The 19,395-nt window shown below is 37.7% G+C and overlaps 2 protein-coding genes and 1 non-coding gene across 3 annotated transcripts; all 3 read right to left on the reverse strand.

Annotated features, from left to right (window-relative positions):
* Positions 1–1,115: 1,115 nt before the first annotated feature.
* LOC103987103 (phosphatidylinositol 4-phosphate 5-kinase 1) lies at positions 1,116–5,818 on the reverse strand. Its single transcript, XM_009405302.3, has 9 exons — positions 5,766–5,818; positions 4,311–5,602; positions 4,048–4,215; positions 3,801–3,966; positions 3,464–3,574; positions 3,158–3,351; positions 2,931–3,061; positions 2,735–2,837; positions 1,116–1,879 (listed from the first exon to the last, which is right to left on the reverse strand). The coding sequence occupies exons 2-9, from the start codon at positions 5,477–5,479 to the stop codon at positions 1,576–1,578; spliced, it is 2,346 nt and encodes a 781-aa protein (XP_009403577.2). The 5' UTR covers positions 5,480–5,602; positions 5,766–5,818; the 3' UTR covers positions 1,116–1,575.
* Positions 5,819–10,549: 4,731 nt separating this feature from the next.
* Positions 10,550–10,622, reverse strand: TRNAA-UGC (transfer RNA alanine (anticodon UGC)). Its single transcript has one exon. It is a non-coding gene; the product is annotated as a tRNA-Ala (tRNA).
* Positions 10,623–11,783: 1,161 nt separating this feature from the next.
* Positions 11,784–19,291, reverse strand: LOC103987105 (uncharacterized). The gene is made up of 10 exons (XM_009405304.3): positions 19,052–19,291; positions 15,198–18,227; positions 15,056–15,115; positions 14,889–14,969; positions 14,283–14,435; positions 13,955–14,118; positions 13,730–13,877; positions 13,442–13,564; positions 12,665–12,752; positions 11,784–12,148 (listed from the first exon to the last, which is right to left on the reverse strand). Exons 2-10 carry the CDS (start codon positions 17,976–17,978, stop codon positions 11,973–11,975), a joined length of 3,774 nt encoding a protein of 1,257 aa, XP_009403579.2. The 5' UTR covers positions 17,979–18,227; positions 19,052–19,291; the 3' UTR covers positions 11,784–11,972.
* Between the last annotated feature and the right edge of the window lie 104 nt (positions 19,292–19,395).

Below are 19,395 nucleotides of genomic sequence, written 5' to 3' on the forward strand. Positions count from 1 at the left end.
GTGAAGTATTATAATAGTAGACTTTGGCCAATTCATCAGCAGCAAAAGCAGAAGGGAAAAAAAAAAAGATGAAGTACCTAAGGCTTAAGCCCTGACACAAACTTTGACCTCACAGAAGCATGAGAGAGAGAGAGAGAGAATGTGCCTCCCACTCTCTCTGCCTTCCCTTCAGCATCTCTTATAGTATAAAATTGCAAAGTTCTTATCTTTATGTGTGATGCAAAATTTTATTGTCTTTATTAAATATTAAAAAAAATTAAAATTTTGTCAAAAAAATTGAAAACAAAAAGAGTATTTATTTATTTACATAAAATAATGAGATCTGCATGCATGACATTTATATTGGCACAAGTAGAAATTATTTTTAAAATCATTTCTTGTAGAAAAATCTTACTTAATACCAAAAGTAGTTTGGAGTTGACTTTGTACTTGTTTTATTATTCTTTATCATATTCCATAAAATATTAAGAATTTTATGTTATACATGTATTTTATTCAATGATATAAGTTAAAGTTCTTTGTTATTCTTCCCTTTTTTTTTCTGTCTCTATTTTCATATTAGATCACACTAATCTAAGAACAAAGGAAAAAAATCACACATAACTTTCTGAATTCAAGTTGTCAAACTTTGAATAAATACCAGTGGATTAGAAAAATGAGTAGTGAAACTTATTATTGTTCTTACTATAATCTTGTTTCTCATCAAACAAATCACTGAATGCTCTCCAATTATCCTGTGTTCAATTATGTTAGAATTGGATGATGCCAACCAAAAGTTGAGACATCCATAGAACTCTATGATCAAACAAATCATCAGGTCATAGGATACTGAGACAAGGATCAGCAACAAAGAAAGGTTGAGAATGAGATTGAGATACACATACTACAGAACAGATGGGATCAACATGCAACACTTTTCACTTCTTTTGATGCCATTCTTCCCACTGCTCTTTTCTCAAACCCTCAATTTGACACACAAGTCCATCTAGTGTAGTGTATGCTTCCCTGCATCATCTGCAAAATCTTAGTTTCCAACCATTTAAGTTCTGAAAAGGAAAGAACAATAACACACAAAAAGAAGCTGAATTCTCTGATAGAGAGGGAGGCCATAATCATATAAGTATTAACTTTTACCATGCTATCATACATATATCATCATCATCATCAACAACAACATCCATCTGTACAGGCCTTATTCCATATCTCTAACAACAGCTTGCTTAAAAAAAAATCTTCTCTATTCAGGAAGCAAATGAATTCTACTCCCTCCCTATTTTAGGGAAAAAAAGAAAAGGGTGATACAAAAGGAATCCAACTCTCCCTTGCTCCAATAACCATATACAAATTGGCTGAGCTACAAAATTCAGCCTCGCCCACCACCTGTAGCAAACTTAAAATTGCCTCTATAATCACATAATTCTTCCCTTTTGTGGCATTTTGAAGCTCCTGTGTTCAGATTAACTAGAGCTGCACATATATGTACTACTTTGATTGCTGTTGAGCTGATGATGCATGTCATTCCGACGGCCAAACTCCCTGCCTCGTATCTGAAGGTCTATGAGCTGATAAGTTATGCTAATCATTTTCCACAAAGATTCTGTTTATGAAATCTTGGAACCTTCTAGAGTAGAGCTTTGGGTCCACGGCCGAGATGGAATTGGGATCGGCCTGCAATGATTTGTAGGCATGCTCCAACTTTTTTGTGATGTCATAGTCCTGAAGGATATCGATTATCCCAAAGTAGAGGAATACATCATGGAGCTTGCCGCTTTGTGTAGGTGGTGACAATGCTACACCGCTTACGAATGGCTCGGATTCACTTCTTGTGACATGCTCTGCCTTTGCTGGCATGTTTGCCCCCAGATGGATAAAGGGTCTCCTGATCATAACAAAGAGAACTTGATATTAGAAGATACTATAGAAACTTTTTAAGCATAACAGTCATATTAAGAACCAACTTTGAAATAGGAACAGCAATCATTATACAGATGACTATTAAGAGATTATGCTTTCTCTTTTTGCTACACATGGAGCAAACTTTTAGGTCCAGATGTGCAATATTCATTCAGTGCTAGCCAAGTACATGACATTGGAGCTACATCATGATGAGAACCAACTGCATCATACCACTTAAAACTGCGCAGGTCCTCTAGAAGAGGCTAAGAGTCCACAAGTTTTAAACTTATTCAATTACTCTGTCCATGGGAACAGAAGTATATCATTAGGTGACGACTAGTTGATAGAGAATCCTAAAAGTGACACAGAATCTTTAGTGGACTGAAATGACAACTTGTTTAAACCTAATGCAATGTATGAAAGCATAAAATAGATTAAATAAAACCAGCTTATTCTAGGCAGATACAGTTATTTAAATGGTTCCAAGTGCTATATCCACAAAACAAGATTCACAAACAGCAATCCCCAATCTTTTGTGGTAACAGATAATGACCTGCAACTTACCCTACCACAAGTTCTTTAGGAAAAGGTAAGCCCGGTTTAAAAATGGCACTCACAATTAACATCAAAGTGCAGTAAGATAAGACATCTGAATGCTAGTTTTCTAGCATAGCAGGAACGAAGCTTAAATTAAAAGCACCCTTTTTAAATGAGGGAAAGGAAACACCACCATCATGGCATTATTATCATTGCTTCAAGGAGAATGTATTTTCAAAGAATCAACACTAAGCCTCCTCAATTAGAAAACAACCATCAAACTCAACACCAAAAAGAGTACCGTGTGTCCAGAATCCCATTCACATCTTGACAGGTTGACATTGAGTCTCGTAAGTCTGGCCAGGCATCTCCTTCTTGAAAAGCTTCCTTTTTGCCATATATTTCTGACCATGCATCAATACTATGGTCAGATCACTGTCAACCATCCCATGAATTGTTTACGACTGTAACCAGGGTTCAAAAAATTATCGACTTACTTGGTGAACCAATAAATGGTGATATGCTTGTTTTAGATGCTGAGACATCTTCACAGAAATGAACCCCCACCAGAAGACTATAATCCATAATTCCTTCTGCTTCCAAGAACTCGCAGTCTCGCTTGATTTGTCTAAGGTATTAAGGTTCTATCAGACCAAATAACACAGAGAGGAGAGTAAAAATAACAAAAACAATCACATTTCTGCTATTAGAAATGTAAACTTACTCAAGAAGCTCTAAGTACCAAGATGTTTGAAGGCGAAATACAAAGTTGAGGTCAAGATCCTTAAGGGTTGTCGTCTCGTCAATCTCTTCCTCAGCCTTGTCAGTTGTCCGGCCATGGGATGAACCTTTCAAGTCAAATCTTCGATGTATATGATATTCCGAGCAGAACAAGTTACCCATAACAATGAAACGGACCTGACTTCCAACCAACATACATGCATCATAATTTGGAGAATAACTAATGCATGTAGCAATTGCTGTAAAACAGGAAGCAACACATGCAAGCTCATGCCTAATATCAGAGTACCTTTTGACCACCATTAGGTTTCACGCAATGCACACCATAGAATCTTGTGACTAACGAGTTTGCATACCGACATACATGGCGGTAATAACTGGATAACATCCTAATGAGAACCTGGACATGTATTGCAAATCAAATGAAGGAATGAATATCAAGGGCAATACATTGTTCCTAGGAAAAAGGAAGTGTGTACTAAAGTACTACCAACTGAGAAAAATCTATCTTTCTAGTCAAATTAATTCAGTAATTCAGAGAAGGTGAACCAGCACTAGGAGACCAGTACGATCAATAATCATGATAAATAATACCTAAAGGAGGAAAAAGGAGCTGCCTGTCTCACCTTCGCTTCAGATTTCTTTACTGTCTTAATCATAAAACGATCATCCTGGGTCAGGAAAAAGAAGCTTCCACTCTTCCCAGGAGAAGATAGCTCCCTCAGAGCATCATTTCCACAAATAGCCAACATATAATCTGCTGGATCCACTGAAAACAACTTCCTCAGGTGCCTGCAATCCAAGAGCCATGCCAACAATTTCATCACCCAAAAATGCAAACTCCTTTGAGTTAAGAATAACACAAATATATACCTAAAGACCATGGGGCAGTAATCCTTCCATCGGAATTCAACTGACAAGTGTGGCGGAGTAATCTTCGATCCCTCTGGAGGAAACCTCGTCCAATACTTCTCCATTGGATCAAAGTCTGATGGCCTCAGCTCCCTCAGCTGTGCTGAACCTGGTTTCCCAATTGAGTATCTGTTCCAAAAATCAAATTGACCAAGCAGCTCAACAACCACATTCTCAGGACAATGCCGACAATAGATAAAACCGAAAACTTTTTAACCATCTACCTAATGCCTAGTTGAAGGTTTAACATCAAATCATAGTTCTTGTGTCCCTTCGATATTGTCTGACCCGGCTTCTTCACTTCATGAGTTGATAAGCAGCAGGGATTCTGTCGCTGCTGCACTGTGCCGATGAGGGTGGCACTGCTCTGGTCGAAGGTCGATCCATCCCTATAAAGCATTGCTGCCTCAAGGGTGTCGATGATGTCGCAAGTAATGTCCCCAGCCTCGCCATCCAACTCCCATATGCAGATCCTGGGGAAGCTCTTCTCTGCTGCCGAGCTCCCTCTCCCAGGTGCTCCACCGTCGATTGAAGAAAGTTTCCCAGACAACGGAACCAGTGGTGTCATCGGCACCACCAACTCATCATCCAAATGAAAGAAGGAGCTGCTTTTCCCGGGGGTCTCCTTCCGAGCGGTTGTGGGGGCGGGATAGAAGGTCCCGTTGAGGGCCATGGGCTCGCCGTGGCTCCAGCTGCCGACGTAGCAGCTACCGTCAGGCCAGGTAAACACGCCGCTGCCCTTGGGGACGCCGTTCTCCCACTGGCCGTCGTATCGGTTGCCGTTGGCCCAGATAAGGGCGCCGCGGCCATTGATGACACCGCCTCGCCACTCACCGATGTACTGGTTGCCATTCCGCCAGATGTACCGTCCTTGGCCCTCCTGGAGGTTGCGCCTCCACATGCCCTCGTAGTAGTCTCCGTTGGCGTAGGCTTTGCTCCCGAACCCGTGCTTGCGGTCGGCGACCCACTGGCCGCGGTAGGTATTGCCGTCAGCCCCGATGAAGGTGCCTAAGCCCTCCATCCTACCGGACCGGAACTCACCCTCGAAGGTGGCACCAGAAGGCCACGAGAACTTCCCCTTCCCAGCAGCCTTTCCCCGTCGCCACTCCCCCTCGTACATGCACCCGTCCACCCAGAGGTACTTCCCCCGCCCGTGCGGCGCGCTCCCCACGAACCCCCCGGTGTATAGGTCCCCGTTCGGCAGGGCCTTCTCGACCACCGCGTCCCCCGCCTCCTCATCGTTGGCGGGGCAGACCGTGGGGGCCACCCTCCGCCCGCCTCCGCCCTGCGATCTGCCCCTCATCTGAACAGGGGGCTTCTCTCGATCCTCAGCCACCTCATCCCCGCCGTCTCCCTCCGCCGAGTCGCCGTCGTCGTCAGCGGGTCGCCGCATTCTACGCCCCCGCGCGCTCCCCTGCGATCGCAAGCCCTAAATCTCCGGCGATAGCGAAGCGCATTCCTTGGCTGATAAATGCAGATCCAGCGCCTCTGTCCTCCCCGGACCTCCGATAACTCCCTAAAAAACACACCAAACGAAGCAAATCGATATCCAAATCGAAGCCGAGGACGAAAACCGGAAGAAATAGACGAAAAAGGCGGTTTCTTTAAGGGAAAGAGAGGATTAGGAAGCGAGAAGTGAGAGAAGCAGGAGGAGGCGTGAGCTGCCGCTGCTGCTTTACCCTTCGCTTGGGGAAACGTTGCAGCTGCGACCGGAGCAGAGAGAGAGAGTGAGAGAGAGAGAGAAAATATAGGTGGTAATAATATATATATATAGCAGTATTAATTACACTACATTGACGATAATACCCCCATTAAATCTCTTAATTATCGGACATGTCCCTTTGTTCCAACTTCAACCCCCAGGGGACAAAGCATACGCATCACGTACACTGTACCCAACACCGTTCACATTACCGGGACAGGTGTCCGTGGTCCCAACAAGGGCCCCATAACGGTACTCGTTGGCCCTACCTAAACCCTGTTCTAACAGAGACAGCTGATCCTATAGTTATCCTCTGGGGATTAATTTGATTTTATGATAATTATTTTTTTTAAGCTGTCAACTAATAATCGGATTAAATCCCACTCCTATTTATAAAATAAACATAAAAAATTATTATATCCAATCAAAATTTGTTGAGATACTCAATAGGTGTTTTATATATCAAAGCATTCCTTGTACTAACTAAGAGGAAATGAAGGATTTGGTGATATTTATTGGTATTTAAATGTAGTGGATCTCTTTGTATGGGTACTTTGTACTCATTGGTACTTGAATTAGATTAATCTACATAATCACCATATACATGTTTGTTGATAGGGTTGAGTGAGCGCTAAAATCGATTGAAGTGGGCATAATCTGAAATGATTGTGAGGTTGGGAGACCAATTCATTGTGAATGGGATTTGGAGCTTGTATTTTGTTGTTGATGGAGGTTGCAATGTGATCACCATGGTCATGATGTTGGGTTTGACATCAACTCGAGAGGGAAAAGATGAAAGGGGAAGAAGGGGTTGCTGCCTAAAGGTCTTCATCTGAGATGATTTCACATGAATGCTTGTGTTGTGAGTAATTGGTGTGAAGGCAGTAAAGGCAAACCTTGTTCTTGTCATGACCCACAATAAATAATGACACCAAACCAGGTTGTAGATTTGGCAGGTCCACTTAAACTCTCATGAGCTTTTGGTTCATCGAACATGTTTGATATGATTAATATATTATTATCTTACTTTCTTCTTTTTCTTTTTCTTTTTTTCGAATAATATACGGTGAAGATGTAATTTAATATCAAGATCTTACTATTGACAAATGACATCTTCATTGATTAGTTCGTCGCGATAAGTGAATATGATACATCACCAAAAAGATTATGGAAATTTTTGTTATAATAAATCTATATTTCATATGATATTAATTATAATTTTTAGACAATATGATTATAATAGAAGTAATGAGTTAAAAGTCAAAATATTTCAGCATTGCTATTATTTTGATTCAGAATGGCATATTTGTTGGTTGATTCTTGTTATTTTGCCACTATAATTTGTGATAATTAGAGGGGGATGATAATGACTTTTAATGGGTTGTGGTAGTCTTCAATAGCCCTATTTATCTCTATCATAAGGAACCTTTAAATCTTAACTGTGGCAAATTAGAACATATTTGTTGGAAGATCATCATGTTAATATTCATAAAATTATATGGAACAAGTACATCTTTAAATCAATTATAAGATTGACCACATCAATTCTATATCACCAATTGAATTACTAAATGATAGGTTTAGTATTATTGAGGCAAACCACAATGTAGCATCAAAATTTTAGCCCATTTATTTTAGTTTGTGGGATAAAAATTGATGCATCAAAGGTTGATAGTTTATGTTGCTAAAGAAAGATGACTGAGGTGACCCAACACTCCCCCAAGTACAAATGGGCTGCAAGGAAGTGGCTTGATGAGTTGAAAGAAGAGTGATTTGGGAACTAGAAACTAATGGCAATAATGATAGTAATGGTTGCATCCTTGTTCAATTTTTATGTACTTCAATATTCCAATTTTTGAACCATGAAGAAGCATAAATCAAATACAAAGAAAGAAGAAAAGGAAGGGAGAGAGAGAGAGAGAGAGAGAGAGAGAGAGAGAGAGAGAAAAGGAAAGACACCCCAAAGATCAACAAGAATCCAAAGGGTCAAAGTTTTACCTAGGTTAATGGGAAAAGGTGAAACAAGGAATCACCTCTTTTAAGTGTTGGACTATTTGATTCAAAGATTTTGGAATCTATGACCCATCATTCAATGGTAAAGCTGAAGTGAACAATGAAGACTAACCACTGTTTGAACAATTCACAAGGGTTAGGCCTTATGATCAAAGTTTCTTTTTCTTTTTCTTTTTAAGAACAAAAGTACTTAGGATCAAAGTTTACCTTTCTACCATCTATCAAAGTTAACCTTCAGTAAAGGAACAACCTTGATTAGCAACACAATTCTTATATGATATTTGTGAACATGATTTGTTATCTGAATCCATTTAAGATATCCAAATCCTTTTTGATTCTCAATATAAAATATATTTTAACTGAAAAACTTGATCTACTGTGTTGTAATTCAGTGTTTGAATAACAAGTAGGGAACCTATATATATATATATACACACACAAGATTACAGAGCTAAATTTAATTAGCTTATACTCAAGACTAGAAATATGTGTCAAGGATATTAGAATGACTCAAATAGATCAAGAAGATAGGAGTATGACAAAAGATAAAGATAGGAGTATGTGATGTTTCTTTCAAGAAGAATAGGAATTGGGTGCTTCATGGACTAATTATAGTAGTGCATATCTTCCTTGTATTGACAGAAGATAAATATGATGAAGCAAGGATTCAAACAGAAGCAAATTTAGTTTAGAAAAGATTTGTTCAAATTAGAATTGATGTATTAGATCTCACTTATCAAGAGTTTAGGGCTAAAAATATCATCTAATAAATTTTCACAACTAAAATATTGACATGATGATAATATATTAGAGTCGTTTATCAAAGAGTTTGAAAAAAATAATTAATATGATTATCTCATGAATTTATAGTAATTTTATTGCAAATATCAATTTCTCCGAGAAGAGACTTATTTACACCAATAAATTAGTTTGTATTATCATTTCAAATAGTTATATTTATTGGTCATAACATCATTCGTCATAAAGAATTGTAAGATATTATATATAATTATCAAATGAGTTGAGATTCAAATATGCCTAATCATTTGTCTTTGGCTCAGAACAAAAAGGAATTATTTTCCATGTATCCTCCTACCATAAAATATAGATAGGAATAAAAGCCTATTTGTACCGTAGGAACAACATATTTCCTTTCTGCATACCCATCATTTACCTGATGATAATTCTTTGTAGATAAGGTGTAGTTGACAGCACTACCAAAAAAGTTCCAACCTCTCATCCCTACTGATGAACACAGGTGTTAGAAGTCACCCTTGGGAGCTGATGAGAGAGGTCTTATTCTGGTGATGGAGTTGCCTTTGTAAGTCCCTCCAAGCATATGGTAGCAGTTCCTCTTCAAGTGCAGGAATGCCTATGCAAGCACTGCATCAGTGACTCCCATAAACTTGAGTGTTGTGTCTCTCCACCAACCCATATGACTTTTGGTATGAGTTGATGGGGTAGCATGTTAGCCATTTGTGAAGTAGTGGAATCCCCTATTGGAATGTCCACTGAGCCCATCCATAATAACATGACACACTCTCCTATTTGTATTGCTGCAAGAAGAAGTTGAAGACAGATACAAAAATAAATACATATGATTTAGCAACATGTATTACAAGCATAAATATATGAGTTCTTGCACATCCATCCTTGTCATATTTTGAAAACAGCATACTTGCCTTTATAAAATACTATGATCCTTCACCTAGTCATGATTAACACTAATAATAAAAATTTAAAGATATTTTGAAGAATTGAGACATGGAGAACAGTGATCTAATCCATTGTTCTTGTTCTAGTCTTCTGGAGAAAAACCAAAACCAAAATTAGGCTGGAGAAGAGACTCAATATCCAATATTGTTTTATAATTTATCATATTCAGTTATATAGTTGGCCAAAATTTACATGATCATGGATGATATAATCTGATTATTGGCACATAGAAGGAGACTATTTTTCTTATTAAGTATTGTTTGCTTGTTATAAGGAAGATCATGTACTTAATTAAGTCTTCTGTAAATATTCAGTGGGAAAGTAAACCTCATAGAATTGATATAGGTTCCAATTAAAAATAATAATAATAAATTTTACATGAGAGTATAACATTCCAAATATGTTATCCAATCAATAATATTTTTCAAATTGATTTTGAGAAATAGAAACATCATAAAAACAAACTAGAATAGGCTGTTAGAAAATAATTTTCTGTTTAAAATATATATATATATATATATATATATATATATATCATAAAAAGCAATTAAAAACAGAAAACAATTCATAGAAAAGAAACTATTTTTTTTCTTAAAAGAACATCATTAAGTGAAGCATTTATTTTAAAAGGAAGTTAAAAAACTAATTTTGATTTTGAGAATTAGATCACCACAAAAATTAATTAGAAAATAATTTTTTTGTCTAAAATAAATTACATCATAAAAAATAAAAAGATAAAATATTTCGTAGAAAAAAAGTAATTTAAGAAAATATTTCTACTAAAAATATTCTTTATTTATAAGAAAAAGAACATCACAAAAAATCAATTACAAGCAAAAAACAATGAATATTAAAATAAAAATTCCTGAAACTAATTTTGATTTTTGAGATATAGAAATATCACAAAACAAACTAGAATAGGTTGTTAGAAAATAATATTTTTAGAAAAATATATAGCATCATATAAAAGAAATTAAAAACGGAAAAAATCATAGAAAAGCATTTATTTTAAAAGGAAGTTAAAATTTTAAATGGAGATGCGGGGTATCGAACCCCGTACCTCTCGCATGCAAAGCGAGCACTCTGCCGTTTGAGCTACATCCCCTTTTGTTTTCATCTCTAATATAAATATATTATATAATATGAAAATGATTATACAAATAATTAACTGATTCTGCTTCCCATATTACCACCACTGCAAGTTCAGGTCTTGCCACTTTTTGGTATGTCAATAAAAGAACATGAACTCCCTATGCTTGGATTTGGTCACTAAAATATTTCACCATATTATCAGTCTGATTACTACATTTACTCTCTGATTCAAAAGGTTGTGATCAGCATGGACCATTGACTTTGGGTGTTTCTTATTCAATATATGTGCTGATCACCTCCTTGTTGTTTCAACATTTGAACCACCTTTTTCCTTACACCATGTTGTGTCATTGTGTTTTTTGATTTCTAATTATAGTCTTGACTGTCATCGAAATTTTTTTTGTATTAATCTTTGTTTGGTTCAATTAACCTCTGGTATGATATGATATTTAGTGCTAGGATGATGCAAACCTTATTCTTGAAAGTTTTTTGGGATTTTTATGAAGTTTGGTAATCGAAAATTAGTGCATCGTATACAAACCGATACAATATCGGTCCGAACAATGACCGATAATACCAGCTGTAAATATAATTGTGAGCCTTGGGTTTATTATTTGACTTCACATGTTCAGATTTGAGACCAATCCATGATTGCAATTCAGATTTTCTGAATTGTTAGAGAGAGAGAGAGAGAGACAAATTGCTTCAGTGTCTTACCTTATTGTGATCCCACAATGAACAATCAACACCATTTCTGCATCTTTCATGAAGCGGTTGGATCATAAAGGCCACCTCTCATCATTAATGACACACACAATGTGCTTCCTTGTAATGACAGTCACATCCAAGTCTTGTGGGCATGGAATGGAGCAAAAGCACCTGCAACCAGCTCAAGAACATGCCACAATCAATAATAGAACTGCTGTGTTCAATCACTATAGATGCATTCTAACACAATTTGCAGATGGACACAATAGTTGAAAAAAGGATCAATCTTGGTCAAGTTGTGAAGATGAAGTTTTCTCTGTTTGAAGGTTACAAAAGCTCTCAAATACTGAGATTGAAGATGACTATGTCATCTTGTTGGTTCAGTGGATGTTTGTAGATGTACTAACAAGTTTTACTTCTTAAGAACAGCCTAATAATTGTTTCTAGAACAAGAAAAACCAGTACATAAACGAGGAAGAACAATAGTGATACATACTTTTGTGTTTTTCACATTATGCAAACATACAGCTTCTCCACCAAGAAAAGAGAAGGTCTTATATTCAAGCCCAACAATGTTACCTGGGAGGTCGCAATTTAGTACCCCAACTAAATCAAGGGCAAATAAAATTGAAAGAGTTTGTAATTGTATCTACTGTCAACTGGATGCCCTAGTTTGACTGGCTTTATACATGGAGCATAGGCAGTTGGCGATTTGGGTGAATGTTGGTCGTTGCTCAGGATCGGCTGCCCAGCATAGTTCCATTAGATTTCTCCAGTCTTTGTTGCATGAAACTGGCACAGGAGGCCTCAATGTATTATGTAGAAGACCTCCTGCATTTACAGTATAAATGTTGAGTAAGGCATCTAAAATTCTTTATAAGGAAGACCAAGAGCTTGTCAGTTCATTTATGTGTAGAAACACTATTCAGGAATCTAATAGCTGATTGCTAATCTGACATGATTGATGCCTGGAAGTACAAATGAACTCTAGCTTTGAGAATGGATACCAAAGGAAGAACAAAAATTGAATAATGAATTACTCTGAATCTTTTTGTCTGTATCTCTCATGAACGCTTAGGACAATATTAGAACCCAATGTTATGTCTAGCTGAGAAGTTCATGATGCTCTTTGACAAATCATCTGCTAAAAGATGAAAATATCAAAGTTTTTAAAGTGTTCATTGGTCTTACAATGACACCGTATCATTTTTCAAATTGAAAATATCAGAGATACCATTCAAGGAGATCATTAAGAAAAGCTATTATTGCATATGTGATTAACGCATCCGGCGAATGTTACGTTAGCAAACCGATGAAGCTGTTTCAGATTAAGTTTCATAAGCATACCTATAACCTCTCCATAGTGCATATCTGCGTAAGGCTCCTCACCAGTGAGAATCTCCCACATGACAATGCCGAAGGAATATACATCAATCTGTTTTCAATGTGAAACAGAAACAAATATTTGTCATACATTATAATTTTCACATATCAAAACAATTTTGCAGTGAACATATTTTAGGACAATCATTATGGTGATCTTGATCTCCAATCGCAGGTGAGGCAGATCACAGAATGTATGCTTATGCTGTCATTTCGAAATGTTAAAAGGTCAACTAGCCTAAACTAGAAATGCAGGTCAGTGGAGTGGGATATGAAAGATGTAAATGTGATTTGAAAAAAGAAATGATCCCGGGTAATGCATAGACAATCAAAAGAAAGAAAAGGTAAAAAAAAAAAAAAGGAATTTAATTTTGTGAAATTCTGACTATATAATCACCATATATGTATATTAACATGCTTTTCTTGAGGCCTCCTGCCACTTGAATTACTAGATTGTTTCATAATACTGAGGGTGCTTTTTGTCAACTGTGAGATGCTTCTATTGTCATGGTTTTAAAGAGCATACAATTTTATCAGGTCTATCTTAGCAGTTAATATAACGAAACTAATCAAGCATGTTCCCTGAGAATTTTCCATGAAGCAAATGCGACTAGCTAATGCATACAATTTTAGCTTCCATAAATGACAAAAACTACCAAAATTGGTTTTCCTTAATGCGACACTATGTTGTAATCGAACTCACAATGGAGCTGTTCAAATTACAAAAACTGATCTAATTACCTTTTCAGACACCTTGTTGCCGCTGGTATAGAGCAATTCTGGGGCCATCCATGGAAGTGTTCCCCTCACACCACCAGAAACCATGGTGTGTAGTTTCATTTTTGACAAGCCAAAATCACAGACCTGGATGAGACAAGTACCAAATCTTAATTCGACATGGGGTGGCATTATCAGATTCCAATAGATTACTTGGTATATATACATAGAAATATAAATGATTGATACATGGGATTAAGCAGATCTTGTAGGCCAAATGAAATATTCACGCATCTGAATATTTTCAATTACCTTACAAATAGGTCTGGACTGGTCCTTGAGGTTTACAAGCAAGTTATCACATTTCAGATCAAAATGTACAATATTCTTTGAATGCAGATATTCCATACCAATAGCTGCATCCATTGCGATTAATAACCGCTTACGGAAATCAAGATACCTAAGAGATTCATTATAAGATATTAGCAATATGCAAATGAAAATATTGAAAAAGTAGTGTGACAAAAAAGCATGTACTTGTCTTTGCGCCGTAAAACATGCTTGAGAGAGCCATGAGGCATAAATTCTGTCACAGTTGCCAATGTTCCTCCTGGTTCATACTTTACAATTCCATAAAAGGCTACAACATTTGGATGATGAAGCTTTGATAGGATACCCACTTCACGCCAAAAACCTAATATCTGGAAGACAAGCACTAAATTTATTTACCATAAAGGAAACTCTCTTAATAATGTCAGCTTCTCAATTCATTCATATAACTAGTGTTCACATGCACATGTTTAATACTCAACAGTCAACGAAAGGAAAAGAAGGCTCAAATGATTCATTTGGCCTCGAACATCACCATTTTGTCTGTTTGTGATGATTGACCAGTAAAGTAACTATTCTTTATCCGCTTAATGGCTACATCTGTGCCCCTCCATTTTCCATGGTACACAGTTCCATATGTGCCAGAACCCAGTTCTCGCAGCTCCTCAAGATCTTCATCCTTTATAATCTGCTATCATGACATCACAAGAAGTCAAGGATAGTAGTAAAGAAATGCATTAGAAATGTAAACTAGAACAACAGAATTGCTGGTCATGGAAAGTTCGTAGAACACCTGAATTTGCAGACTGCCATGGGAAGTTAAGGGAAAAACAGGTCTGAACAACCCAATACAAATGTAAAATAAAAACTGAAAAACAAAATCATTGTAGCATGGAAAATTATTGAAGAAAAATAAATCGACTAATTGTATACTGCATTGCTAGTTTTAAGAATCAGCTCTGGTATGCTGTCTGGTGTTTGAACAAAAGCCTCGGTGTACACAGTAACATTAATCAACCATATCTTTTGTATAACTAAAAGTGGAAAACCCAATAATTATGATCAAATGCCAGATGGAAGGTGCTTCAGCTTGCAAAGTCCAAAAAATTAATGCTGGCTATACAGATATTCATCAACAAACCTGCACGTTTCTTAGATGTGGAACTTCCATAGAAACATCAGTTCCTGGCTCATTCACTTCCTTCTTATCAGATACACATTCCTGTATGCAACAAAAATTGGAAAAATTGTCTGCACAAAGAATATAATTGAGACATACAAACACCTTAACAACACAAAAAAAACTACCTCATACTCCAAGAGTGCTGTTCTTAAGTTTTCTCCAACATTTGCAAGGGAACTGTCTACCTGAAAGCCATGACCACCATAAATGATTAAACTGGGTGTTGCACATTAATTCCATGGTGCTGGATGATTGTCATTGCATTACCTCATCAAAATCAATTTGAGGATTCTTCTGGCCAAACATGACTTCATCTTCTAAAGGAGCAAAATGAAGTTGACCAGAATGCGACCCTTCAATTTCAGTAAGAAAATGTTCCTCGTGAACTTGCTTTTGATTCATAAATGTGACATCTTTGCTTGAAAACTCATCATTGAACAAATTCAAAAGAGAATACTGACTTTCACCACTTGGCATATCCAAGCCGATTATGACATTATGCTTACTTGAGGTAGTTGAATTAGAAGGCTCCTCAGAAGTTTTAACCTTGGAAAAAGAATTGGAGACTAGATCAGGAAGAAATTGAGAATTAGTATAATTAAGAGGGTCATTGTGTTTCGTAGTAGGAAGAGAACTATTCCCTTGAGAAGCAATTCCTGCATCCCTGCCCAGATGAGTATCAGCATGTTTCCTTGCAGTGTCCAACTTTCTAACTGTGGTAGTTATCTCCTCCTTGCACAGCTTGCTAGAAAGAAGTGTTGGATTTTCCTTCTGTTTCAGGATGCTTCCTATGCTTGAAGATGGAGAATTTGGTTTTGTGGCTTCTGATTCTTCAACAAGAGGATCTTGGGAACAAATATCAGGCATAAATATCTTACCATCAAAACTGGAACTCTCTTGGCTTCCGCTCATATCAGATTCATTCCAGATCCTAAACTTCTTTAAAGTGTTTTTCTCATCAGCCACCGATGATGGAGTGTAGTCCCTCTCAGGCTTCTCAACCTTCCTGTGTAATTCAGAAGTCCTATTTCTTGCATTGACAGTCTGGCTGGACGCTAGGTGAGATGATGAAGGGACAACAGCTTCTTCATGATTACATGCACAGTGCTCTGTCAAGGGTTTACTGCCACTCATAGGTTCATGAGGACAATTGGAATTTTCTGGTGTCTGTGCTATGGATACAATGCCAACTTGATTCCTTTGGATAACTGAAACTGAAGTTTCACATCTTTCGATTTCTTTCACATCATTCCAAGTACTTGTAGGATTAGACCTCAGTGGATTTGCTGCAATGGATAAGATATCAGATTCAGAAGACAGGTCTTCTACGGGCACAGGAACTAAAAGTCCAACTAGTTGTTGCTTCTTATGGGAGAATTGATCAAGTTCTGATTTGTGAGAACCAATTTGATCATTAAAGTTTGATAACTTAATTAATAACTCTTCCTGATTTATTGGCATCTGATCCTTAAAAGATACTCTTGAGACCCTTGGATGTGAATCTTCAGAGACAAGGGCAGTTATCTTAGGCTTATAATCAGAACATTCAGTGGTAACTTCTCCAGCAGAAGTGTAAGGTTGGACATGTTCTTGAGGCATACTACTCTTGCCAGCACTAACACTAGTGTCAGGTGGTAGTGACACCTGAGTTTCTAAAATCTCCATCCAATGCCTTGAAGAAGTTTCAAAATCCGAGGCTGAAGTTCCACAGGGTGTTTCAAGTTGCAAATATGAAAGTGAAACACCATGCTGCTGCACTGGGGAAGAAAATCTATGTCCTGATTGATTTTCCTTTGCTGGATCTATTTGCTGGCTCAAGCCTTTTACTATGGGTTTTGCCTCCCTATTTTCTTCATTTTGGTCTTGACTTGAGATGCCAACAGAGAAATCTTCAGTTCCACTCCAGTGAGCATTAAGAAGTTTATTGAGTGGCTTTGCATAAGTTTCAATAGTGGATGCAGAAGTTGGAATCCCATTTCCATCACTCCGGTACGTGTCATGATGATGGATGGCAGAGTATGGACCTTCAGCATTATGCCTTTTGTTGTAGTCTTTAAATTCTGGGTGTTTTTTGAAGTCACCGGCTGACATACTTTGCAAGCCTAGAAGACTTGAAGTGTCAACAGATGCCTCTAAACCATTGATAGCTGCAACATATTGAGCTTCAGAATCCCCCTCCATGGTGCCAAGAGTGAAATGCATGATATCACTGTCATCTGAGGAGAACAGAAACATCCTAGGCCTTTGTGATGCCTCACTGTCTTCTAAAACAGTGCACTCATCAATCATATGCTGCAAATCATCATTACAGTGCACAGAAATTAAGGCATCCAGATCTTCCCCAGGCAATTGACACTTGATAACAAAAGTTTGGTTGTACATTCTTCTTGCTCTTTGCATGAGCTCTTCCCAGGACATGGACTTGTTAATTCGGAGGATGTGTGTCGCACCTCCCACATATCTGAGTTTTCCATCACTCGGTCGAGGTAGGAATTTACCACCATAACTGCATAGGAATTTCACTCCTGTTGGTGAAGGATCTGATGAAGCATACCGAGGATGAAATCCTCGATAACTACTGTTACCAGCTGGGGCATGTGACAGTGTCCTTGTTAATGCAAGGTAACTTTTGTCGTTGGTCTCAACAAATCCTTTCTTCTCTATTTTTTTTGATGGTGCTTTATTTTCAGAGGCAAGACCTGGAATATCTGATTCACTTCCAGGTTCTGCATTAGAGATGGCCCGTCTTCTTCTCAAGTCCACATAGTTGGAGCTAGAGATTTGATGTCGAGAAGGATTTGGAATATAAGGCCTCTTTGGAATTGCCTTATCTCGCATGAATTCAATGGAGAACTCCTCACCAGTTTGAAATGAGTAATTCAAGGCATGCCTAGCACTATCCGATGCAACAAATTCTGCAGATCTAGAATTGGTGTGACTGGAGCTCAATGGAGATTGCTTAAGAGTTTGGTTTGCAGGGCCAAAGCCATCATTTCTAGTTTCTGCTAAATCATACTGGAGCTTTTGGGAGTTCCTCGAGCGTTCCATTAACTATCATCTCGAATTTACTTTTGTCACCATTTAAGGAAGGATAACCACCATGAGAAGGACCAGAAAACTTCACTCTATGCTACCAGTACACATCGAGATTGCATTGGACTAAATTGCTGACATCAAAGCTATCGTATCTGATATATGGATAATTTACCTTATATACAGAAGTTCTGGAAATCGGAAATAAGAAGCCATTTCCAACCCGAAGAACACTTTCAATATGCTCTGGTAGATCAGAATATACTGCACGAACAGATTTATATTGTGTTTTAAACATGATAAACAACTTCATAAACCACATGATATGTTAAAAAAAAATCTTATTAGATAAAACTCGACATAGTTTATCAATTAAAGCATCAAGTTGAGTGACAATCTTTTAATTCACTAAAAATAAAGAGAAAAAAAAGGAACAGAACAAACATCTTAGCACTTCTCGCGTGGTTATACTGACAAAGGTATATGTCATCTTTATTGCCTCGTAATTTGACCAACTTCCTCAAGACCTACTCTTTTGCTACTTATTTATGAACCCATCCCACAGCATCAGCCCCTCGTAACTCGAGGATTTTCTCAATCATATCATTTCCAGCAAACCAATTTGCTGGCTGTTTAGAAATCTTGAACAAATGAAGAACATTTACCAACGCCTTATCTTTCAATCAATTTGGGCCAAATTCACAGGCACAATAATTCACACGGCTCCAATCTGTTCTTCCACATGCAAGAATCATTTTGCATCAACATGGATATCTTCCTACCATATGGAATTATGGATTACCCCTATTGCATCTTCCTGCTACCTGTGACTCTCTGCTATTTTGATTGTAGCTATCTCATTCATCATTGAAACCCCATTTTTCCTTTTCAATGAACTACAAAAGATCTTTTTTCTTTCTTTACTTTAAGAGGAAGCAAACATCGAAGCTAATTAAGTGGTCGATGCCACTCATAACCGGATGATTTCTCACCCAAATCGCTAAAGCCAAAGAGGTATCATTAGCTGGAATTTACATTACACAATAGAAACATACCAGAACAAGAAGAATTCAGTTCAGGTGGCATACCTTCGCTTCTGTAGCTGCAGGCACAGCCCACAGGATGTATCAGATGGAAGGCCAGAGAGGAGGAGGAGGAATTGATATGAAGTGTGTGGCAGAGTGAAAGAGATGGGTTGAGTCTTGAGTATGAAACAGGTCAGCTTCAGGCAGGCCATTGGCTGTGCTTTGGCGCCTTCGATCAGGGACAGGGATGGGTGGGTCTCACTGCCATGACGAGCTTGATGCGATCACATCGCAATAGCCGAGCAATCAATAAGCTTTCGCCAACACAAAAATAATGCAAATGGAGTCGACGCCACCTGCCATGATCGATACGACGGCACTGAAATGAACAGCTCTCTGCACATTAG

The sequence above is a fragment of the Musa acuminata genome, chromosome BXJ1-6 (assembly GCF_036884655.1).
Source record: "Musa acuminata AAA Group cultivar baxijiao chromosome BXJ1-6, Cavendish_Baxijiao_AAA, whole genome shotgun sequence".
NCBI lineage: Eukaryota > Viridiplantae > Streptophyta > Magnoliopsida > Zingiberales > Musaceae > Musa > Musa acuminata.